This window comes from Notothenia rossii, assembly GCF_949606895.1.
Source record: "Notothenia rossii genome assembly, chromosome: 4".
Classification (NCBI taxonomy): domain Eukaryota; kingdom Metazoa; phylum Chordata; class Actinopteri; order Perciformes; family Nototheniidae; genus Notothenia; species Notothenia rossii.
This window is the reverse complement of record NC_136902.1, coordinates 51,374,515-51,399,552: the sequence shown is the minus strand read 5'-3', so window position 1 is coordinate 51,399,552 and position 25,038 is coordinate 51,374,515. Positions and strand designations below refer to the sequence as shown.

The following is a 25,038-nucleotide window of genomic DNA, read 5'->3' as shown; positions in this document are numbered from 1 at the left end:
TTGAAAAGCCTTATCACTAGATACCTTCACTTTTTGTAACTCTTTCTCATAAAAAGTCCCCTTGATCTCTTCTCCATCATAATCTTTGAGTTTGTCAACAGGTGGTTGACGAGGTATGCCTTCAGACACCGTAAATAATTCGTCCGTATAACTCTGCTCATATTTTTTATCAAAGACCCCTCTCAATTTGGATATTCTTACAAGCTCCCCCTCCTTAAAGTTCATTTTCGTAGCAGCTTTTTTACGATGGCTGGAGGGAATGTACAGGTTGCGAAACACTTGAGACGCATTTTTTCCTTGGTCACCTGCAGTGGTGTCATTTTAATACTGCGATGATAACTATTATTGTAACTTTCAATTAATTCAGGTAAGACGTCTATATATCTATGAGTGTTTTTAGCTGTAAAATACCTCCACATTTTAGTTTTCAGCGTACGGTTAAATCTCTCTACCACACACGCCTTCATATCACTGGCTGTTGCATAATGTACAATACCTCGTTTCTTCAATAAGGCTTGAAAAACTTTGTTAAAGAATTATTTTCCGGCGTCTGTTTGTATCTTTTTAGGAATCTGACTGTGTGTTAAAATTGTATCAAAGGCTTGGGCAACCTCTATACCAGTCTTCTTCTTTATTGCCTGAGCATAGGCTTTTTTCGAAAATACATCTACGACTGTTAACAAATAATTAAAACCATCATTATGTTTGGACAGCGACTGCATATCGCAGAGATCAGCTTGAAATTGTTGTAGCGGTCTGAGTACGAAAACTCTGTTTCTTACAAAATGCACCCTAGACGGCTTATGCAAATTATATGCATCCTGTTCAGATAAAAATTCTCTGACTTTCTCTACATTTACTTGTTTACCCGTTTCAATCTGTACAGCTCTATGGAGTTTATCAACGACCCCTAAACTCCCTGGGTTAGAAGGAGTGTAATACACCCTTCGCATGACACGTTTCTCAGACATGTTCCCTGTTACAGCACCAGTGAGGTAATGCGTACAACAATTTTTCTTACACCGTTTGTAAAACTTGTCGATTTTAGCTTCAAAGAGTCTTGTGTTTCTGATTTTGTGCAGAATCGCCTCAGCAGCTCCAAAGACTCTCCTCCCCGACACATGAAGGTGGTCCTGGTGTAGAGCGTCCCGAATGGCTGGAATGAAACGAACGGTCCACAGTCTCTTTACCACTTCATCATAGTTTCGATCCAGATAGTATTCTTCGGTCGGAAACAAACACTCATGTTGAATTTGACTGGGATGGTCGACTTGACATCCGTAACATTTCTCCTTTCTGTACAGATGTAGGACCCTGTCCAGCAGATGAACCACTACAGCTTTTACCGTATTCAGGAACGAAGCCGTCCTAGCACCTTCTGCAGCATCACCCTCTGGAGCAGGGGTGCTCACACTTTTTCAGCATGAGAGCTACTTATAAAATGATCAAGTCAAAATGATCTACCTACTACAAAAAATGCAAAACATATATTTATTTATAAATATATTGAGGATTCTTTATATCGCATGAGCCAATATTGCACAACACAACACAATTAACTATGTACATTTTTTGTCATTACCCGAGTTTACTCTGATGACTTGCACTGAATTGAATCAGCCAGGGATGCATAGTCCGGACGGTAACTGCTGACAGCCAGCCTCAAGCACACTTCCAAATGTTCATCAGTCATGGTGGAACGGTACTTGGACTTGATGATCTTCATGTGGGAAAAGGCTGACTCACATAAATAAGTGGAGCCGAATAATGCTGTCAAGGAGGTAGCACATTTCCTCATGTTGGGGTACTTTACCTCTGTGAGTAAGTTCCAGAACTGTCCATGAGCTCTGGACTTCAGCTCAATGTCAGCTTGTAGTGTCAAAATCTCATCTTCCACTACAGAAGAGTTCAGGTGAAACAGTGTTGCAATTTTTGATGCGAGTGAATCAACCTCAGCATCTTCCCGAAAAGGATAGCACATGAATGTAGCGACTGGCTCGAGCAAAGAAAAGTCTTGAAAGCGTTTGTCAAACTCTGACAGACATTTGTCAATCTGCTCTGTGTAGCGTGCAGTGTCAAGTTGCACACAGGCCTTCCTTTGCATCTCCAGCTCTGACGCCAGGTTCTGGAAGTTTGCCAAATCATGGCGCTGCAGCTTTGAGGAGAGATGTTGCATCTTTCGTTTGAAAGCATTAACCGAGCTGATCATATTGATCACTGTTTTGTCTTTTCCTTGCAGCTGTAGATTAAGGTCATTCAACATGTTGGTCAGATCGGTTAAAAATGCCAAGTCTAACAGCCACTGACCGTCATTTAATTGCGTGTATTCTGCATGTCCAGCTACACGGAAAAACTCCTTAATCTCCGGACAGAGCTCTCGAAATCTTTGCAGGAATTTCCCTCGACTAAGCCATCTCACGTCAGTGTGTAGCAACAACTCAGAGTGGTCGCAGTCAGCATTCTCCAGATGTGCACGGAATAGCCTTCTTTGAAGAGATCTGGCGCGAATAGAACAGGCGATCTTCGTTGCAACATCCATGATCTCTTTCATGTTGAGCATTTTAGCGCATAACGCTTGTTGGTGGATTATGCAATGGTAATTTAGGAAGTCCGGGAAAGCATCGTCCTGCCTGCACTTTGCAATAAATCCATTCAAGCGGCCAACCATTGCGGGTGCTCCATCCGTGGTGATAGACATCAATTTGTACACTGGGAGCTGAGTTTTCGCGATAAAGTTTTTAAACGACTGAAATATGTCCTCTCCTCGCGTCTGTTCTTTCATGGGCAGTACTGTTAATAGCTCTTCTTTTGTAGTGATATCACTAAACACCATACGAATGAAAATGCACATCTGGGCTGTGTCACTCACATCCGTTGATTCGTCCAACTGCAGTGAGAAACACTCGCAATCTCCAATGTCCTTCCAAAGTTGCTGGGTTAAATCCTCAGCCATGGCTTCACAGCGCCGTGTAACTGTGCTTCTTGACAGCTGGAGAGCTTTGATCGAAGATAATATTTCTGCCTTATTTTTAAAGTCTCGGAACAATGAGTCAGCTGCTTCAACGAATGCCTCTTTTACCATCTCTCCGTCTTGGAAGGACTTCTTGTTATTGACGATGATGTGACTCACCCGGAACGATGCTTCGGTGGCGGCTTTCGCTTTTGAAGTTTGTTGCGTGAAAAATGACTGCTGTCCGGACAACTGGGATTTCAGTTCCTTCACTTTTCTCTTTCTCAGCTCGCTTTTCGGCGGGAAGTCGGTGTCGTATTTTCCATGAACAGTCCGAAAATGCCGCTCCACATTCCCCTTCTTTGGTATTGCTATGGTAGACTGGCAGATGAGGCAAACGCACTTGGAAAATGTCATCGTGAAAAAAAAGTCCTCCTCCCATTCCGTATGAAAGTTATACGTTTTTTTCTTCTTACTTGGTCCAGCTACCTCACTCATTTTTATACCCTTTCATAGGTTTGAGAGAAAAAACCAAAGGCTGAAAACTGGCCGTAACTCGCTGACAAGCTTGCTAGTTAGTTAGCACTTAGCGCAGTTGTTTGCTCATGCGCAGTGACCTAAGTGTCAGACAAAATTCAGATGTCATCTGACTGGCTGCCCTGTATATCAATCAAAAGACGGGATGGATGATAGGTTGACGTCAATTTTTTTAATGTCACGCAATCTACCAATAATACCTTTGGGATCGACTGGTAGATCGCGATCGACGTATTGAGCACCCCTGCTCTGGAGCATAAGGAAAGCATGGCGATGCAATGCCTGCTACCGGGGAGTGTAAAGAAGCTGTTGATTCCCCTGGAGACAAGGATGGAGTAGATGGAGGTTGATCCATATCCAGCCAACCAGTAACATCAATGGCAGCAACACCATAGTCGATATAGGGTTTCCAGATTGTTGGAGATGATGGGGGTCCTCCAGGCGTTTGTTCCAGGCTGCAACTCGCGGGGAGAGACTTGTTTTTTCTCAGATCCATGGTTAGTGTTCAGTGAATGTCTTTGAGCGGTCCTTACTTTGAAATGATCTGGGGAGGGGGGTGGGACTTGTTATGCTGAGTGGGAGGAGGAGTCATCTGCAAAGGTGAGAGTCTTTTTCACCAGTATAATGTCCATCGATGTCTGACTCTGTTTAAAAAGTTCTTTAAGCTTTGTAGATTTCTCATCAATCATTTCTCATCAAGCAGTCAGAGGCACCCGCAAGGATGTTTGAAAAACCCCGCATGTAGAGTTGAAATACTCCAAAACAAAACCATCAGAGGGGGTCCTTCCCCTGCGTCAGCAAACGGCTTGCGCGGTAATACCATCGCCCAGATGGTCCGCTTGTAGTTTCCCAGACGGTGCTTGTCAGGACTCTTTTCACTTCTGGCGGCGGGGGGATATTTCCTTCTTTTTCCTCCACATTGAGGGGTAACGATGAAAACTCTTCTTTGATCTCGCTTTTTGTTTGCGTTTCTTTGCTTTTTGTTGCACATATCTTGTACACCGCTAGCTCCACAGTGTTTTCTTGATGCACTACTTCTTCCGATACAATGGTTGCGTGGAAATCTCTGGAAGACACCAGAGTTAACACAGCCCAATCTGTTGAGGTCAACGTCGCTTTAACACTGTGGGGTCCATACGTTTCTCCATTCTTCAGATTGTAGAAATGCAGTTCATTCGCCATATAGTTGAATACGTATCCCCTAACATGTTCATTTTCCAGAAGCCATTTCTCTTCAAGATTTTCGACCGGAGGTGTTTGAACCCGGCACAGATACTGCATCCGTTTCTTGATTGGCGCTCCGGACGGATGGCGGTAAGTTGTCACAGGCGTCTCGCTGATTAAACCCATATCGAGGTATCTCTTGGCCATTTTTTCTTTTTGGAAAGATGACTTGATGATTGGAAATGACTGGCTTTTTATCTGCACGGGGTTCTTTTTTTTTTATCTCACTCAACCCCCTCGGTCTTCTGACATCACATAATTGGGGCGGACCCTTCTGTCACTTTTATGCATACTAATGTGATGGAAGCGGCATTTTGTTTTATTAGACTTGGGGGCGGGCCCACCTGTCACTTTTTATGCATACTAATGTGATTGAAACATCTTTTAATTATACACCATAAGGCGCAACAGTGGGGGCTTTTCACACCTGTGAATACACATCACCCCCCTCCTATCGACGGATCTCACACCTACTTGGGATATCACACCTACTTCAGATCTCACACCTCGATCAAAGGGGAGGCGGGACTTAGCTCATGTGCATAATGGGGGAGGTGTGACCTGTAACTTTTTTATGCATACTAATGAGACGAAAGCGGGATGAATATAACTACTTGTGTTGGATGAGATGGATGTGTTAGATGAGTTAGATGAGTTGGATGTGTTGGATGTGTTGGATCTGTTAGATGTTTTAGATGAGTTGGATGTGTTGGATGAGTTGGATGTGTTGGATGAGTTAGAAGAGTTGGATGTGTTAGATGTGTTGGATGTGTTAGATGTGTTAGATGTTTTAGATGAGTTGGATGTGTTGGATGTGTTAGAAGTGTTAGATTAGTTGGATGTGTTGGATGTGTTGGATGAGTTAGATGAGTTAGATGTGTTAGATGAGTTGGATGTGTTAGATGTGTTGGATGTGTTGTATGAGTTGGAAGTGTTAGATGTGTATGATGTGTTGGATGAGATGGAAGTGTTGGATGTATTGGATGTTTTGGATGTGTTGGATGTGTTGGATGTGTGTGATGTGTTGGATGAGTTGGATATTTTGGATGAGTTAGATGTGTTGGATGTGTTAGATTTGTTGGATGTGTTAGATGTGTTAATATGTTAGATGAGTTAGATGTGTTGGATGAGTTAGATGTGTTAGATGTGTTGGATGAGATGGATGTGTTAGATGTGTTGGATGAGTTAGATGTGTTAGATGTGTTGGATGAGATGGATGTGTTAGATTAGTTAGATGAGTTGGATGTGTTGGATGAGTTGGATTTGTTGGATGTGTTGGATGAGTTAGAAGAGTTGGATGTGTTAGATGCAACCCGGTATCAAGGCAAGACGTGAACATGTGACGATTTACCATGCTGGGAGATGTGAATATGTCACGGTTTTGTCCCTTCAAAACTTGACAGTTACACGGTATTGTTAACCCATGTTAACCAGTGGAGAAATACCCGGAAGTGCCAAGCAAAGGCTCTACCGCGCCTATTGGTCAGTTTTTATTGTCAAAATTAGATGTTTTTAATTGTTTTTTTAATCCTCACACTCGATTTCACCGATGTTCTTGTGGCACAAGCTGGTCGACACCTCTTTCAGCAGAAACAAAGGCTACATTCATGTATTACATCGATGTTAATCCCCTTCAAGCGTGACAGTTACACGGTATTGTTAACATGGAGAGATACCCGGAAGTGCCAAGCAAATGGTCTACCGTGCCTATTGGTCGGTTTTTATTGTCAAAATTAGATGTTTTTTATTTATTTTGAATGGTGAAAAATAAACACCACTAAGGTTCAAGGGTCAAGGGATTTGTTATCAGATGCTAGCTACAGTGTAATTTTGGCATTTCAAATCTTAGATCCCGAGCTCCTCCAACAGTGCAACATAATATAAATAGGACATAATAAGAAAATAAATAAAGATAGATAAAAAATAGTGCAAAATGCACCACTTTTGGTTCAAATGATGAAACCAGTAGATTCATTCATTTATTTATTTTTGTTGCCCCAGCTAAATCGATGTTAATCCATTTATGTGGTTGTGGAATTACTGTACGTTACATTGTGCGGTCGCGTAGTAAGTGAACACCATGCTACCGATTCAGGCCAGGCTCCAGGATGAAATGACTGAGGGGGCTGTTAAAAAATCAGAGGGGGCGACTTTTTTTTCACAACTGTCACGGCCTGGCTCTTGGCCATAACAAAAACGTGGAATGGACGCGATGTAAGGAAAGATATTTATTATTATCATTAAACTAAACAGAGCTACCACAATGGGATGTGTTAATCAGTAAGATCAGTATTGTATGTGTGGGTGTGTGAACATGGTATGGTCGTGCAAGGTGTTGAATGCCAAACTAAGGTGAAGGGAAACAAAATCATAAGTGAGGTAGCTGCTCTCCAAAACAGATCCTCCAACAGAGAGTGCAAGCCAGTCTCTGGCTCGGGCCTTTCACTCCTCATGACCGTACCGACAGCCAGGTGCCCTCAATCAGTGCTGAACGTTAAAGGGACATACACACACACAACAGGTAAAGTAGGGGTCGTCACATAACAACGAAAAATACTGGCAATGTAATTAATTGACACATTTTTTTAACAAGATAAATCTGCAGAATTGTATCTTACCTTATTTCAGTAAAGTTGCAGCCTCCTTGTTTGCTTATTGAACTTTCTGAATAGGCGCTCCTTCCAGTCTTTTTCCCGAAATTGTTTTGTGAGATCCACCTCACACGCCAATTGTATCATGCAGGCTTTTCTTGGGTGCAGCATGCTTCGTCTGTGCTGACTGAAGACATTCGTTAGCGTTGAGAAGGTGCTCTCACACGTAGCCGAGGATGCCCCAAAAGTCACTCCATGTTTCAGTGCGGTAAGTACGGTTGGCATAGCGGCAAGAGGCCTGGAGAAGCGCTGCAAGATGGAAGTGGGGGTCCACACATCCCCAGTAGAGCGGGCCATTTCAGACTGCAAAAAGTTTTGAGCTACAGCAAACTCAGATTCCACCAAAGTGGTTTTTGTGAGCTCAAGCAGCGGTGTCACCTTCTGCACATCCAAAAAGTGAGGATTTTCTGGGTCAAGGGCACAAAGCGCCTCGACCAGCTGGCTGTTTCGTTCAGAAAATCTCCTGTTCATTTCCCCAATGACACTGTCCAATGTGCTGAAGAAGAGCCGCTTGCACTCTGTCTCACTTCCTATGTTCTGCTGACCTATAGTACTCTCCACCACGTACTGCTTCAGGTGTGTAGGGACTTGGCGAACTCTCTTCATTGGTGGAGGGGCTGGTGGTTCTGATGCATCAGCTGAGCTGCCAGTGGAACACTGTGCCCAAATGGCTTGGAACTCCGAGTTACTCCTGATATGCTCCACACAATCCAACGCACTTTTAACAACCTTCAGTCCAGTTTAGAGGTCTGTTTTTTTATCCTGCAAAACTTTTTTAGGAGGGTCCAGAAGGGCGAGGATTTTGTGGACCATAACCGCAGTAAATTTGAAGTGGGGCTCTTGAACTGCTTTTAGGAGACCTGCTGCCTCTACTCTTAGTTGGGTGGGAAGGCCACTGCTGTCAATCTCCGCAAGGAACTGCTCGACAGCGTCATAACTGTTGACTATGACTGACACGGTACCTAAGTGACCGTTCCACCTTTGGTCCAATAACCTTTTCAGGCGTTGTCCTGTGTACCCTGCGGACACGGTTGTTTTTTTCAGAAACCGATAAAGCATGTCACACACATCAAAAAAGACTTGCAGAGTGTTCTCTGAGGACATGGCATGAATAACCACCAGATGTAATTGGTGGTTGAAGCAATGCACATATGGGACCTCTCTCTCAACTTTCTCCTGCAGTATTTTCTGTACGCCTCCTCTTTTCCCTGACCTCACACTTGCACCATCATAGCACTGGCTGAGGATTTTGTCTGTTGTTAAACCTGCCTTTCTTAGCTCAGAAATGACAAGGTCTGTCAGACTTAGGGCATCACAATGCTTCGTAGTGGCCATTACCAGCAGTCTCCCACGAATATCATTGTTCTTATTTAGATAACGGACCACGATTGACACATTTTCACAACCTGTTGGATCCTTGGTCCCGTCCACCTTTAAAGTGTACCAGCTGTCTCCTATTTCTTCAACTATTTCACTGGTCACTATTTCACTCATGAGCCCTATTATTTTGTTTTGAATGTCATGTGATGTGTATGTGGCATTTTTCGGAATAGTGCTGAATGCCTTTGCGAAGGCCGGGTCTTTCCTCAGTGTATATTCCATCATAGACAAAAACAGTCCACTTTCCACGTCTTCTCTTGACTCCACAGCATCCAACGTCCCCCTGAGCAGTTGCTGGTGTGACACAAGGAACTCAATGATGTCCACGATCGCACTTAAATATTGGTGATTTCTTGCCAGTTGCCCCTCATTAACAAGCGAGGAGACCTCAGATCCTGTAGCACGACGAGCACCATATTCGATCCAGAGAGCGTTGCATTTCAAATGTTCCTTGCTGGATGCATGTCTTGAAAAACCTTTGGTGCTATCAGTTGCACATTTCCAATTACAGAAGCCGGTTTGTGTGAAGGCTTTGTCTGCATTAGCACCACACCCTATGTTGAACTTTCTACATGGAAAGCAAAATGCAGCATCAGCCACAACTGAATATTCCAGCAGCTTTCTTCCATTAAACCAATTCTTGGTAAAGGTGCGTTTTTGGCCATTAATTATTCGGACAGGGTAGGACTGCAGGATAACCTGAGCTGGCCCCTCTGTCCCAAAATCGTCAGGTGCAGTGGCATTAAAAGGTGGAGCTGGAGGCGGCTGTTGAGCCATTCTAGTGCTTATTGTGGAACAAGATGCTCTGGCCGCCGCCGGGACATCTTCTCTGGTTGGTGGAGTTAACTCGCTCTGAACTAAATCCCTCTGTGGAAGCTCGGCCTCCACAATATCTTTGCTGCTGCCAGAGCTACCAGCCTTCTTGTTGGACAACCACTTTCGGATATCCATCCTGACCTAAACGTGTCTTCTCTTTCTTGCTTTCCTTCTCACTGCTCAACAATCTCTTTGCTTCTTTATTCCGGATTTACCCCTCTCATTCTGTTCTTTTCCTCTGATCTTTAATAACATATGATATAGTATAATTAAAGAATAGTACATTATTAGATGGCTGCACTTTGGTTAACAGACTAACTTTGATTTCCTCAATTCATAAATTGACAGGCGATGTAATTATAGCATAACCTTTTCTCCTCTATCCCTTAACTCGTCTTCTTATACATATTGACTTACTTAATTACTATCTACACTAGTCACGTCAGGATTAAAGAAAAAGGAATCATTAATCATCATTAAATGGTTGATTTTTAATTTTCAGAATTGAATGTTCAAACCAAGGCCTAAAACCTGGCATTTCATAAGAAAGTGACTAATATATAACCCAAATGTAATATTGGATAAAATACTACACCAAATGGACAGACACAGATTAAAAGCAAAGCCCCTGGTTTGTTTCTAGAGTCAAACTGCCATGAGAAAAATCAGGACCACTTTACAATTAGACTACCCTTATAAAGGGTTTACGAATAGTTTGTAATTCATTTATTAATTAAATTGTGAAAACTTTATAAATCATTAATAAGCTTTTGTAAGATTTGAGATAAACAGGGCAACTGTGACCGGTTGCTTGCCAAATATTAAGCCCACATTTATCTGTACTGATAAGCCGTATTAGAAATGTTAGTAACTCATTAATAAATGGGAATGTGTTTTACACTTTACAATAAGGCTTCCTTTTGGCAGTTATAAATGTTAGAAACTCATAAATAAATGGTCATAAAGAGGTGCCAAGAAACATCAACATGGAAAGGGTCTAAGGACAGAGGGTGTGGTATTGTCATACTGATATTCTGTACAAACTGTGAAGTCCACTGAGACAAATGTAACATTTGTGATATTGGGCTATATAAATAAACATTGATTGATTGATTGATTGATTGATTGATTGATTGATTGATTGAAGGGGGGGAATAAACTCACTGAACAACAGATACCAAGGATGCTGGCTGATGAAGAAGACGAAGTAAGCTAGCCAATATAAGGCTTAGTCATCTTGCCAAATAGTGAGCCTGTGTTGACGTATGAAAACTCTGTTAGAACTGGTTTATAAATGGTTCTTAATGATTAATAAAGTGTTTACAACTTAATGAATAACCTAATTATTTATGAATCTTTTATAAGTGTAGTCTTATTGTAAAGTGGTACCGAAAAATCGAATCAATGTTCCACAATCCGTCACTAGATGTCACTCATTGTACCAATACGGTTTATATCATACACAGCATATTATTATTATTAAGGCCCGAGCACGATGTGCGAGGACCCAACGGCGTCCTAGCACGAAGTGCGAGGAAACCTATTGTTATTGGTGGAATTATTATTATTAGGGCCCGAGCACGATGTGCGAGGACCCAACGGCGTCCTAGCACGAAGTGCGAGGAAACCTATTGTTATTGGTGGAATTATTATTATTATTATTATTATTATTATTAGGGCCCAAGCACGGAGCGCTAGGACCCAACGGCGTCCTAGCACGAAGTGCGAGGAACCTATTGTTATTGGTGGTATTATTAGGGCCCGAGCACGATGTGCGAGGACCCGACGGCGTCCTAGCACGAAGTGCAAGGAAACCTATTGTTATTGGTGGAATTATTATTTTTATTATTATTATTATCATTATTTTTAGTCACCATCTTTCCTGTTTTTGAGGCCTTTAGGATAATGACAAAGTTGTATAATTTTGCACGGACGCCAGGACCCGTAAAAATTGCAACATTCTGGACTCAATGGGTTAAAATATTCCAACGTGCTCAATAGCACCACCAATCAAAATCCCATTTCGGAATAAATGTACAAAGTCGCACCGTAACTCCGAATGACCTGAGATTTTGCACACATATCCGGGTGGACCTGTTCTACAAATAATCTTCTTGGAACCCTATGCTCCGCCTACATTTTTTTCTTTTAAATTAGCATAATGTTCAAAACAGTTAAATATTCACTTGAATTTCAATGTTCAGTTTTTCAACAACAAACGTAATATCCCGCATCGGTGGAGGGTCAGACACATTACCGTAGAAAATGAGCATATTAGGATGATAAATATTTCCGCCGTCAATCAAAACGTACTCGCAAAAAGGCGGGGCTTAGAAAGAAATGCTCATAACTCATCAACAATGTATCCAAACAACACAGTGTTCAGGGGATAGGTTCAAACTGTCTTGGGGAATAGGCACACCAAAGCATTTTCATTTTGGACTATAGGGGGCACCAAAAAAACCACCAATTTATATCTCAAGAGCAGATGAACTAATTATTTTTATTTTTATTTAGACATACTCTCCGGGTGACTACAAACTCAGATTTAAAGTGTCGCAAAACATTCAGAATGTGGGCGTGGCCTATACATTTTTTTAAAATTGCGATAGCATAAAATGAGCTTCGGACGTAAAACTTGGGACACACGTCAGAGCCCACGACTTGTTCGAGAATGTAAAAATAAAACGTAATTTTTCAAAATAGCTGCTCACTAGCGCCCCCAATTGTGTGGTAGTCACATATAGTTTCTTAGAACTTCACTATATTTGGCACAGACATTCCTCATAGAATTGCAGACATATTTGTAAAGAGATTCCATTAGCCCCGCCCCCCAAAAAGTCGGCCATTTTGAAATATGTGCGTTTTTCAGCCATTTTAAGCACATTCTTGCAAACTGCTCCTAGGGGAATCATCGGAAAAATTCCAGTCCAGGACAAGTTCAGCCCCTATCCAATATGATGCCAAATTGAGAAGAACATTTTTGATAGCTCAATCGTGGAGGTCGTAAGCTAACAGCGAATAAACCATTTTTGACGATTTACATGTCGCAAATGACTCCAAACTACTCCAAATTACTCAAATATAGTTGTTCCAATATTCACGAAACGCTATATCTACATTACTATTATGATTGCACACATATTTCAAATTGCTTTCCATCAGCCCCGCCCCCCAGAAAGTTGGCCATTTTGAAATATGTGCGTTTTTCATGCATTTTAAGCACATTCTTGCAAACTCCTCCTAGGGGAATGATCGGAAAAATTCCAATGCAGGAAAAGTTCAGCCCCTATCCAATATGATACAGATGTAGCACTGAATTTTGGACTCCAGCTTACAGCTTCCTGCCTACTACCTACCAAATACCAGTATAGAGGAATGTTAAGCCCTCCCACTATTTTCCAAGAGGGCGTTGCCAGATTTTCAATTTCGGGTTTTAACCAGGAGATGGCGCTTCATTCGCAAATACAGAAAGACAAGTTTCATGGACTTTCAGTTGTGTTTTGAAGAGCATTTGAACACATCAATATTTTAGATCAACTAAAGTATATCTAATCTTGTAATTCAATAATATATAGTCTTTATATATTAAATAATCATAATGTAAATGTTTACATTACACTTCTTTATTTGTTATGCTCATACTTTAACCTTTACAATCGTTTGCTTTAATATGCAGTATATTTTTGTGTTTGCTTCCTCCTGCTCTCTTTCGGACACATACTGTATGATTTATTATTAATATGAAGATATTATTAAGATAAGATAAGATGTTACTTTATTGATTGAACATTTTAGTTTAGAATGTGCTGTCCCACGGTAATTCAGAAGGCTCACAGATCACATTCCGACCATTATTTAAAACAATAGGTGCTTTCACACCGTCTACAGTTTGATTTGTATATAGGGAGCTCTGTCAGTTTTCGAATTACCCATTTGCTTTCGGGGAGCCCTATTTTTCAGAGCACATCCTGATACTAAATATGTCACACGCACGCTCTGTTCACTGGCGCAGCAGCGCGGATGCGATCAATTGCTATAAAAACACTCTTCTAATAATACAGACGGTGTCACTATGCCGGCGGATGTGGCCGTTGTTGAAGCCTCTTCAGGCTCCGCATCGGCAGGCCTCTCCCTCGGTGTGGAGCTGTCAAGCTCGACCCTAACGCCGCTTACAGCCGGCCAACTAAAAGTTGTTTTCCGTTCACGTTGTCATTTTTAGACTCCTTTGCTTCTTTGCTTGTGAATCCAAAAGCTGTGACGCTTGGCTGTTTTCGTTTTGCCATATTTTTTTATTACACAGCCAGAGTTAAAAAAATATCAATATGAACATTTCAAATACCGCGCCGGCATCACCGCCATAACCATAGCAACGTAAGTAAGAATGCAGCGCCACCACGTACAGATGGCAACACCCAGACATATTCACAAATATAAAACAAATATTCAGAAACTGTAATGAACAATAACTATTATTTATTTCAAGAACTGTTATTTACAGAAACTCAACATTTCTAATCTGTGTGAAACAAATATGCACGATTGTTTTGGGCTCCCCCTATTTATCTCAAAGTCAGCCTTCAGGGGAGCTCCCTCCCTCTTCGGGGGAGCCAAGCTCCCCCTAGCTCCCCCTAGCTCCCCCCCATTTCAAACAGTGTCTGTGGCTGAATGGCCAGCGATTAGGTGCGGCGCATTTATCATAGGTGATCAGAGCTAACTGCCTGCCGTCAGATTTCATTTAAAAAACAGATCTGATTTTAAGACTATTTCTGCGCTCATAAAGAATGATAAGAATAAGAATAATGCGTATTGAACTGGTTTCATTAATTAGTGAGTTTATTTAACACTAGAACCGCCAATCGGGTCAATTTGTGTGATGTGTGTTGTGTGTGTGCAATATAACTTTTTTTCAATAAAATATTAAAGTCTCCCAGTCCGTGACTTTTCCTGAAAGTGTGTTATGTAGCACCCTATGTTGTTAAAAATTGCATTCTAATAGCGGGATTTGATGGGTTTAGGTAGGCCTATACAAAACCTCTGGCGGTTCTAGTGTTAAGGTAATTAGGTACAGTAGAAGCCCTTTTTTATCAGTAACGAATTTAGCAGTTGAACATAAAAGTCAACTAACTGAGGGTCACTTGCAATGACAGTGCAATTTAGCTGCTGGAGAAGAAAGATCAGGGGGGGAGAGAGCTGTGGTTGATGGGCCATTAGTTGTGTAAATACACAGCTGAGAGCTGCCGTTTCATTCAGACTGTTTAAAAAACGGTAACAACGGACTATTTTTTCTTAGCGGATGCATGTCAATTTAAATCAATACATACAACTATTTTTTAAATCAATACAACTATTTTTTAAATCAATAATAACATTTTCTAAATCCATAAAAGCATTTAAATTAATATTGGGAGTCATGTCGTTACTTTGTTGAGAATGTGGCCATGTAATAAGCGGGATAATTTGCAGCGACTTGTTCCTTATGGGGAAAATAACACCCGTCATGTGTGTGTAGAGGTGTGTGTGGTTAAAACACTTTCATGAAGTGAAGGAGGTTTTCCTTCTATAAAACAGCTGTGGGCAGCAGTGAGTGTCACGGACATGAATTCATAGATCAAGGCAGACTGGTGCACACACTCTCCTTCTGCCAGTCGACACGCCCGTTCTAAGCCGTGTCCCTCACTCCTCACATCCCAAGCATCCCCACAAGTGTATTATGTTGTTACATCTCAGATGTTATGTTTCAGTTGTGCTCTGTCTATGTTCAGTGATGCAAACTTGTCACCTTTCGGCAAAATTCGCCGTTTTGAATCCAAAATAGGTCGTTTGTGTGATTCATGTAGATCTGCAATAAAAATATTTTTGGGGTATGGGGGGTCTGGGACCCGGAGTAATCTGCGGCCGTGAGCTGTTATGTGCCATCATGACACGCATGGTGTTCTTTTTTATATATATTATAATGAAGTGCGAGCTGTGTGCTCGAGTCTTCCTGCCTGTCGGCTCTGCTCATGGTGGATGTATAATAAGGCTCTGCTGCTCCGACATGATGGTCTAGCTTCAGCAGCTACATTACCTACGGGTGCGTTCGTTAATATTAACTGTGCGTCCGGAGTCACTGTGGCACATACTGGACCGCTGGTGAACAGCTGTTAGAACGGGCCGTTCAGGTGTTCAGAGCAGAGCTCCCTGTCGGAGCGGCAGAGCGTGATGTGAACTGAAAAGTTTTTCTGTGGCAATATTATTTAAGGAATCGTTGAGCTATTTAGCTAGCATACATTGTCACTATCTGCTAACGTTAGCTTTAGCCTTCTATTTCTAATAGTTTTTTTCATAGGCTATAAACAGAGGTAGTATAAGTATATTGTACTTAAGTAAAAGTAGAAGCACTCAGATCTTGTACTTGAGTAAAAGTAGAAGCACACAGATCTTGTACTTGAGTAAAAGGAGAAGTACTCAGATCTTGTACTTGAGTAAAAGTAGAAGTACTCAGATCTTGTACTAGAAAAAAAGTAAAAGTACTCAGAACTTGTACTTGAGTAAAAGTAGAAGTACCAGAGTGTAGGAATACTCTGTTACAGTAAAAGTCCTGCATTCAAAATGTTCCTCAAGTAAAAGTAGAAAAGTATTCTCATCAAAATATAGTGAAAGTAGCGACAGTAAAAGTAGTCATTGTGCAGATTGGTCCATTTCAGAATAATATATATGATATGTTTTATAATGATTGATCATGAAAGTGTTCTCAAAGCTGGTAAAGGTGCAGCTAGTTTGAATGACTTTGTATACTGCAGGGTAGCTTGTGGATTTACTCCAGGTGGAACTAAAGTCTGATTTAACACTTGATTATATTTCACATCATTCATCCACATCTGTAAAGTAACTAAAGGTATTAAATACATGTAGTGGAGTAGAAGTACACCATGTACCTCTGAACTGTAGTGGAGTAGAAGAACAAAGTAGCAAAACATTGAAATACTTAAATAAAGTACAAGTATCTCAAAATTGTGCCCAAGTATAGTACTTGTTGAGTTTATGAACTTAGTTACTTTACACCATGTGGCTATAAAGATAGAAAGACTAAGCCTTGCACAGAGGCATGAAAATACATTTTCAAAATGCTCAACAGTGCTGCCAAAATTATAAACTGACTGCTACACAATTTAAAATAAATGCTTTAATATATTTCTATTAGATGTGACTCTTTGGCATTTCTGTTATTATTAACACTGCTGCTTTAGTTGTTCTGCTCCGGGGGCTCGGATCCTTGTCACCTTTTTCATACCTGATGAGTTTGCATCCCTGTATGTTAAAAAGCCTCAGTCACCTTAATTAATGTAATAAAAACATCTCAGGTCAGTAACACTCAAAGCTAAATGTGCAATACGATGTTCAGCTATGTTACTATTTATAATGTTATTGTTGTTACATCAGAAGATTTACATATTGGAATGATTTCTTAACTTACAGTAGGCTATCTTTTAGAATGTGTGTTGGAAGGATTTATGAAATTACTATGAATATTGTCATTGTTGAAGGCTTTTAGAGAAGGATGAACTATAAGCCTGAATTACATAACATTTTATAACTAAAAACATAAAAGCCACAATAAATAAATCACAATTATTCTAGTTATTTTCACCTCCCGTATTGCTTTCAACCCACCAGCTTTTATGGTGTTGTTACGTCACTAACTGTAAACTTGTCACATACAGTCTATGGTCACTCAGAGTAACCTCCAGTTAATTTAGCTGCTGGAGAAGAAAGATCAGGGGGGGGGGGGGAGAGAGAGCTCTGGTTGATGGGCCATTAGTTGTGTAAATACACAGCTGAGAGCTGCCGTTTCATTCAGACTGTTTAAAAAATGGTAACAACGGACTATTTTTCTTAGCGGATGCATGTTAATTTAAATCAATACATACAACTATTTTTTAAATCAATAAAAACATTTTCTAAATTCATAAAAGCATTTCAATTAATACTGGGAGTCATGTCGTTACTTTGTTGAGAATGTGGCCGTGTAATAAGCGGGATAATTTGCAGCGACTTGTTCCTTATGGGGAAAATAACACCCGTCATGCAGATCAGGATCCCTCCGCCACGCTTTGGGATCCTGATCTGCCGACGAGGCTCCATTAAAATATAAATATTTTTGGTGAATTACTGAGTTTAGGCACGTTAATAATGTTTTAATGAAGTTGAATACAGTATATCCATATGTGTCAGTGATTTCATGTCAATTTGTCGAACATAAACATAAATGATCGTGGTGAAGATGATGATTAAATTAGGATTAAAAATCGAGAGCCGGGCTGCATTTCCTCCTGTTCGTTTTTTTCGACTAATCAACATTATTTTGTTAAATAAAAACATGGTGATGTTTTGTAAATGATTACATGTCTCTTATTTAGCACAGAGTATGATATCCGTGACATATGGATCTTAACAAAGTTCCGCTGTACATCCAGCGTACTGTATCTGACTTTATTTCACATGAGCTCCAGTGTGGAACCCCACTGCACCCCCTGGTGGATCAATGATCCATTGCAGCTGGCTTCATTATAATTACATTTATCTATCACGGGGGCGGTCTCAAGTCAAATCACTTACCAATCACGGCCCTCGCGTTTCAAACTGTCTGAAATGAATCGCTTCATCTGTATAGGAAACCTTTGGTTGAGGTTATTGCTGCCAAAGGAGGGTCAACCAGTTATTAAATCCAAGGGTTCACATACTTTTTCCACCCTGCACTGTGAATGTTTACATGGTGTATTCAATAAAAACATAAAAACATATAATTTTTTGTGTGGTTTTAGCTTAAGCAGACTGTTTTTGTCTATTGTTGTGACTTAGATGAAGATCAGAACACATTTTATGACCAATTTATGCAGAAATCCAGGGTTCCAAAGGGTTCACATACTTTTTCTTGGAACTGTATATTATACACACTGTTCTGCTTTCTGCACTGACCTCAGCAGCTGTTCTCACTGTAAACATCGCCTCACAATGAAAGCATAACCTAACATCCAGGGGAGATGTGATTAGTGAGTAAACAAACAAACGGTAAAGGGCAGAAAGTCTGATGCACATTTGATCATCTTGAATAACTTATAATCACAACGGGAACAGTTTGCAGAGCTGTGCTTCGTTGACATCCAGCCATGCGTCACGCCTCTTTTAAACATCACTGTTGGCTGAAATCGTCTCCGGAGAATACTTCAGTGTACCCTCGGTTATAGGTCCTCCAGAGACACTCCTCTCTCCTCTAAATCAGTGTATCCTCGGTCACGGCTCCTCCAGACAGCCTCCTCGATAATCGATCCTCGACGAGCCTTCAGAGAAATTAGTTTTCCTTCCAGACGCCGCGCCGATATCCGTTTCCGGGTTGTTGCCGGAGGACCTGGGAGTCTGGGACGCGAAATTAGAGAAATAACAAACGGCTCATTTCCGAGGACTATCTGCTTGACGCCGGGACGACCGGCCGCCCTCCCCGACAGCCAGGCGCACGGACGCGAGGGCCCGCTCATCACTGCGCACAAGTGCGACCGCAGTTTTAATTATTATTATTTTTCAGCCAGAACTGTTGACATTGACAGTCCAGTGACTGTGGAACCAGCTGGAGCAACCTCTGCAGTACCCCCTCAGCTTTTTGGTAGGATGACATTTACTATCATTGAAAGTTAGGAAATGTGTCAACATAACATCAAACGAATACGTGATACAATATGAGTACGCTTTTGTGATGCTGAACATTTTATTTTTTGTTTGTTTCCAGAAGATGAGATTCAGCAATTGCAGGAGCTTTTGGTTGATCAACCATCAACCTCTTCCTCATGGTGCCTGCGCCAAAGTGCTGCCCAATTGGAGTGGCAAAAGGCAAGGTCCCATCACTTGGACAGCTTGCTGTCTTCAACTATGGTACCGGAAAGGAGATGCTCACATTGCTCCGCTCCTGCGGTCCTTCGCTGCAGAGAATGCATGCCCCTTGAATGGTTGTGTCATGACTGTGACATTTCTAAACACAGCATACACACCCCTCATATCAGGGAGTCCTTCAATGAAGGATATTTCAAATGTATTCCCCCAACAATGTCACTAGTCGAGACAAATGACATGTTCACTTTGAGACACCAAGGTATTTCACTTAACACAATTTAGCCCCAAGTGGTTATTTTATAACTTTCCTAATGTGCTGGTAGTTTAAGACATATTTTTAACCTCTCTTCACAGATCGTCTTCTGCCCACTGGTAGGCCTTCACACTCGTGTAACCCTGAAGGTGTTACAGAGTCTATAGGCAGGCCTGTCATTTTCGTCTGTATTAATGGTAAGATTTTAAGTGTTCTTTTTGTCACCCAAATACAGGTAATGAATGCGATTGTTTTTACTAAACTGTATTTGTTATTAGGGCGTTATGATTTGCATCTCCCCAAGACGGTGTGCAACACATGCCATTACGAATGGACACCTGATTGGGGAGACCTCATTAGAAGCGGTTACTGGCCAGCTTCTGTGAACGGAGACACGTTATATTCCACGGATGTCTTCATATCTTTTGAGGACCTGAAGACTGTGGCACCAGGTTTGTCCAGACAGGCCTTTTTACAGATGCTGGAACGGAGCACACAGCATTATGGAAGGGTAAGATGACTTTCACTGAGTATTGCATAAGTAGAGGACATTGTGAAAGGATGCATTTTATTTTGTGTAGATGAAACATGTTGATTGGAAATATGTTTATGTCAAAATAACTAAATTGAAAAGCTTACAATGTTACTGAAAGTAGTTTAACTAGTGTTAGATTAGAGCTAAAAACCTAGCACTGGTAGATGTAGGACATACTGTATAAGATCAAACATATCATAATCCAACTTTTGTTCTTTACTGAAGAACACAATTTGTATGATGAAAAACATTGTGCTCTTCTGTGGGAAAAAATAGGATTATGTATTGTATTGTACTGTAGAGAAAGTAGAGTCATGGTGCATATGACAAAAGCTGAAATAATGCTCCTTCTCTTCCAGCATCTGCCAATCCTAACCTGACCTTCACTTTTCAGGATATCGTGTGTTAGTGATACTCCTAATAGCCCCCCTCTTGCCTCCAACCACTGTGAAAGTCTTCCTGTTTCCTCGTATTATTCTGACATGTGTAAGGTAACAATTTTGCTTCTCAAACTTCCAGACAGGAAAAATCCATGGAGATGTCTTCCAAAGAAGCTTTCTGGAGTATATGGCCTGCCAGTACGAGTGCCAGAAAATGACGTGTGAGGAACCCTTCTCATGCCCAGCTTCTACTCCCAAAATGTTGGCTGTGTCAGTGGATGGGAATAGGAAACAGTACCGTTTCCGACAGTCACAGAGGTACATCTTTTTTGTAAGTCAATTGAATTTAAGAAGTAGCCTATCAATGATGATAATAATGAATTGAATATTTATTTTTGAATTTAGGATCGATTAACCACTTTTTAAAGGGCCGTTCATCATGGAAGACTCGGCTGTCACAGACTTTGTTGACAAAGTCAGAACAAATGTAAAATGTGTAAGCACAACATTTTTTTTCCTATCATTTTTCTAGCCTTTACTTGTTTTGAGAGTGTAACATTAAAATGTCTTTAATTGTAGACCCCAGGAAAAGGTACATGTGGTACCAGCCAGTGGTCAGCTGCTCGAGAGACAGCAAGAAGAGCCAGCAGGCTTGATGAAGAGGGTTTAGAGGTGGCTGTATGTAGACATGGAGTGCTACTGAAAGCTCTCAACATGTTCAGAGGAGAAATATTTGCCTACCTCTTGTTCCTTCAAACGCAGTTTCAAGCTACAAACGTGCATTTTTATTGCACAGATATTGCTTGTAAATACTGGCCCTACCTCGAGAAAGTGGCAAAGACAATGCCAGAACTGCGACCTTTGCTGAGCATGCAACCGTTTCTCTCGGTCATGCATGCCGAGGCCCATTCCACAAAGTGTGAGGTAGGCCCACTCTTATATTATTGTGATTGTAAGAATTTTTTTAAATTAATCTATGACATATAATATATGTGTATTTGTTAGATTGTGTGGAGCGGGAGAAATTTGGAGGGTGCTGGTTCGACGGCCGGGGAAGAAGTGGAGATGGTGAACAGCTTTCTGTCACGTTGTGCCATCACAACTAAGTACATGACAAAATCAAGTATGTCCTCTTGTCATTAGACCAACATAATTCTGTCTTGAAGTTATTATCCATCTCTTACTTTACTTTATCTTTGTCTTTGATGTAGTCTGTTTCAACAGTACTAGAGTTTTTATGACTTGATTTCCAAATACCCAAGTTATATTATCTGCTTGTCAATTTTACTTTTAAAAACAGCTCGCAATGACATGTTGACTGTCCATGCAATGGGATGGAACAGACGGAAGCAGGAAAACCTTCATGTCGTGTTGGCCAAGAGATATGTCAAGGTAATTGGCCATGTAAGTATAGGCATGACAAGATTAGATTTGTAAGATTAATGTGCAAACCTGTCACAAACAAATAATTGTCCAAGCTGGTAAAGTGTTGGATACTGAGTGCTTGCGCAGGTCTGGAAAAGTTTGAATGAATTAATTACTGTTTTCAAGACATGAAAAGTTATGGAAATTTGGGTGAAAATCTTGAAAATACATCTGTATCGGCAACATCTTTTTTACAACAGACAATCGCAATGTTGGAGGGTGAGACTCAAAAAATGAAGGACACCTGCGAAGAGCTTGGATGCCCTGAAGAAAAAGTCCAACAATGGGTTAATGATGTTAGAGACTGGGCAACAAACGGTATGCTGTTTCCTAACTTGATAATATAACATTGTTATTTAACGTATAGTATTAACAACTATGTTTTCTTTGTCCTCAAACTGTGTTTCTTGTTATTTACCCAAGACAACACATCAGGCGACAATCAGTCTCTCCAGATGTCCATTGAGCAGCTATTTCTAGGGCTGTGCCAAAAGAAAGCGTGCCTCTCTACTGGTAAGTTATTATTATTCAGTTGCAGTCATGTAATTAAAAAATTCCATTGAACATTGTTTCTGTAATTTTTTTTTACAATTACGTCATATAGACAACAATAAGATTTGGCAGTTGCGTCGCAAAAGGTTAGGGGAGGAAAAGACCAAACTCTTAGCGGCAATACGCCAGTACAACACCGGACAGCCTCCTGAAGGAGAAATCCAGGAAGAAGAGGTGGAGAGAAGACTGTCTGCGGAATAGCAAACAACAGACAGTCTAATATGGCCATGGGAAGTGCAAAGTGATGGTAAGAGCTTCTCTTGTTTGTGTTTATATAATATGTTTATTTTTCTGGCACTAAGCAAGACCTATAACATCAGCTTCCCAGTCAATGGACTATGACAGGTCACTTATCCTACTGGTGCATGTCTTGGTCGGTAATGGCATGCTTGCTGTTCCTTTCTCTTCAGAATCGGTGTCCATTTTGGCCCAAAAAAAAGTCTTTGATGCCTACATGGGCAAAAGGAGACTTGTGGAGGAGAGGGCCATAATTGTGAGGGAGATGAGGCAGCACTGCCTTTATCTGAGAAGTCAGGCTGACAAGATCAGGATGCAGATGCAACATGTGTCATGTGGAGGACATAGTGGTAAATTCCATGATGCCATAACCAAATACTACTTAACATCCACAGTGTGTACTAGTAACAAAAATGAGATGCCTTTTCACTATTCTATTCTCTATGTTCTGCCCTAGACATGACTCAAGAAGGGAGAGATGGATTAGCCAGTCTTCTAAAGAAAAGACTTGCTGACGTGGACACACACATCCAGCATCTTTCTTCGGCCTACAGCCTGGCAATCGGACCAAATGCCCCTCAATGGCCTGATGATTCTGTGGAGAACCAAAACAGTGACATCAGTGATGACAGTGAGGAAGACCCTGATGAGGACATCACACACAGCCTACCCCCACCTTGAGGAAAGGACGCTGGGGCACAGCGCCTCTCTCCCCCACCCTACCCCCTCCTTGAGGAAAGGACGCTGGGGCACAGCGCCTCTCTCCCCCACCCTACCCCCTCCTTGAGGAAAGGATGCTGGGGTACAGCGCCTCTCTCCCCGACCCTACCCTGAAGGACACTAGGGTGTACAGCAGGGGTGGCCAACCAGTTAGAGGTTGAGAGCCAATCATTTCCCTACGTTACTGCAAAGAGCCCCATCATACAGATAGGCACACATGCTGGGTGTATGTCCCCCCACCTCTCTCTCTCCTTTCTGTGTGCTCCCTCAGTCTCTTCCTCTATGTGCCAGTCTCTTTCACACATAGAACATGAACATCTAAACATTTACAATAATTGACCCACACACTCAGACACACCCTCCCTCACACAGACACACATACCTCTGCTCACTCAGAATTCTTGTTAATGTCACACACCATGATATTGACTGAAATGTACCCAACCTCTCCTACCAGTATTAAGACCAGAGGCCAGTTATCGTCAAACAATAACATTGTGTGCACTCTCACACACAACTTCTCACTTCAAATAATGTGAAAAAAAGTTGTTATCTTACTATGCATGTTGCTTCTTTGAACTAAGTGAACATTCTGGAATGAATTGCCTTGAACAATCCTTAAAAATGTGGCTTGTGAGGAATATGTAAACGTTTGTATTTAAAACAAACCCATGACTAAGGTTGGTTCAAACATTGCTATGTATTGTATTTTAGTTAATTATCCTCACATGATAACTATCTCAACCTTTACCTAACCCTCTGACTGACAGAAGCTTTGCTGACAGAGATGCACTTTCTCTATTTTTTATTTCTTTACCACAATTCACCTATTCGGGAGTCCTTCTTTGTCAGCAACCAGCTTTCCGTGAGCAGGCCCTCTCTCACACTCACACACACACCTACCTACAACTATAAAGTGTTGCCGTTTAGGGTTGAAAACATTATATTGAGTTATTACGGTTTTATCTGAGTTATTATCTTCAGAAGCAGAACTCTCCCTTCACTGTCACATTGCGAGTGCAGTAAAGCCTGCCTCCGGTGCTGCAGGATCTGCATTCTGATTGGCTAAATCACTTCTATGTTGAAAACTGTAACGATTGGCCTGGAACTTGTGTGTTGTTTACCCTTTGTGAATTGGGATACATATGCGCAAAAAAACACACAAAATAAAAATTCTATATGAATTGAAGTTCACAAACCATGGTTTACGTGTCAACTCACTAATTTCTTTGTTGATGTTCACATATCTATTATCTGATTAAATAAATGCTATTTTAGCCCACTTCCTTCCAACTGGACAGATGTTATCCAATACCCATAGTCCGACAGGTATTCACCTGGCTTTCTTAAAGTAAAACAGGTACACAAGTTAACAAAATACTACATTTATTGTCATGTTTCTCACCCTCTGAATGTACCATTACAACAGCATTCAGCTACATATAAGAAAACATACAAGTGTGTCCAAGTTCCGACACCCTGTGCAACACCTCAACTGGCTCATATCAGAA

The 25,038-nt window shown here is 41.2% G+C and overlaps 2 protein-coding genes across 7 annotated transcripts; one reads left to right on the top strand and one right to left on the bottom strand.

The window, feature by feature from the left end:
- Window positions 1-1,588: 1,588 nt before the first annotated feature.
- LOC307034844 (general transcription factor II-I repeat domain-containing protein 2-like) lies at window positions 1,589-3,367 on the bottom strand (the record flags this gene model as incomplete). The annotated part of the gene is made up of 1 exon (XM_079673770.1): window positions 1,589-3,367. One exon carries the CDS (start codon window positions 3,365-3,367, stop codon window positions 1,589-1,591), a length of 1,779 nt encoding a protein of 592 aa, XP_079529896.1.
- Window positions 3,368-19,123: 15,756 nt separating this feature from the next.
- Window positions 19,124-25,038, top strand: LOC307038294 (uncharacterized protein). Of its 6 annotated transcripts, none has more exons than XM_079679684.1 (14): window positions 19,124-19,201; window positions 19,325-19,684; window positions 19,780-19,875; window positions 19,957-20,189; window positions 20,733-20,911; window positions 20,999-21,089; window positions 21,173-21,517; window positions 21,599-21,716; window positions 21,894-21,985; window positions 22,219-22,336; window positions 22,442-22,531; window positions 22,623-22,817; window positions 22,981-23,157; window positions 23,265-25,038. In XM_079679684.1, the coding sequence occupies exons 6-12, from the start codon at window positions 21,033-21,035 to the stop codon at window positions 22,769-22,771; spliced, it is 969 nt and encodes a 322-aa protein (XP_079535810.1). In that variant the 5' UTR covers window positions 19,124-19,201; window positions 19,325-19,684; window positions 19,780-19,875; window positions 19,957-20,189; window positions 20,733-20,911; window positions 20,999-21,032; the 3' UTR covers window positions 22,772-22,817; window positions 22,981-23,157; window positions 23,265-25,038. The 6 variants fall into 6 exon arrangements, with proteins under 6 accessions (XP_079535810.1, XP_079535806.1, XP_079535811.1 ...); XM_079679680.1 differs by having other exon boundaries at window positions 21,894-21,997; XM_079679681.1 differs by having other exon boundaries at window positions 19,157-19,201; window positions 19,328-19,684; window positions 21,894-21,997.

Excerpts from the sequence above, each read along its gene's own strand:
- LOC307038294 (XM_079679680.1), top strand. The coding sequence starts at position 21,033 with ATGGAAGACTCGGCTGTCACAGACTTTGTTGACAAAGTCAGAACAAAT. Across the intron at positions 21,518-21,598 it reads CCCATTCCACAAAGTGTGAG|ATTGTGTGGAGCGGGAGAAA; the intron begins GTAGGCCCACTC and ends TGTATTTGTTAG. Across the intron at positions 22,337-22,441 it reads TAGAGACTGGGCAACAAACG|ACAACACATCAGGCGACAAT; the intron begins GTATGCTGTTTC and ends TATTTACCCAAG.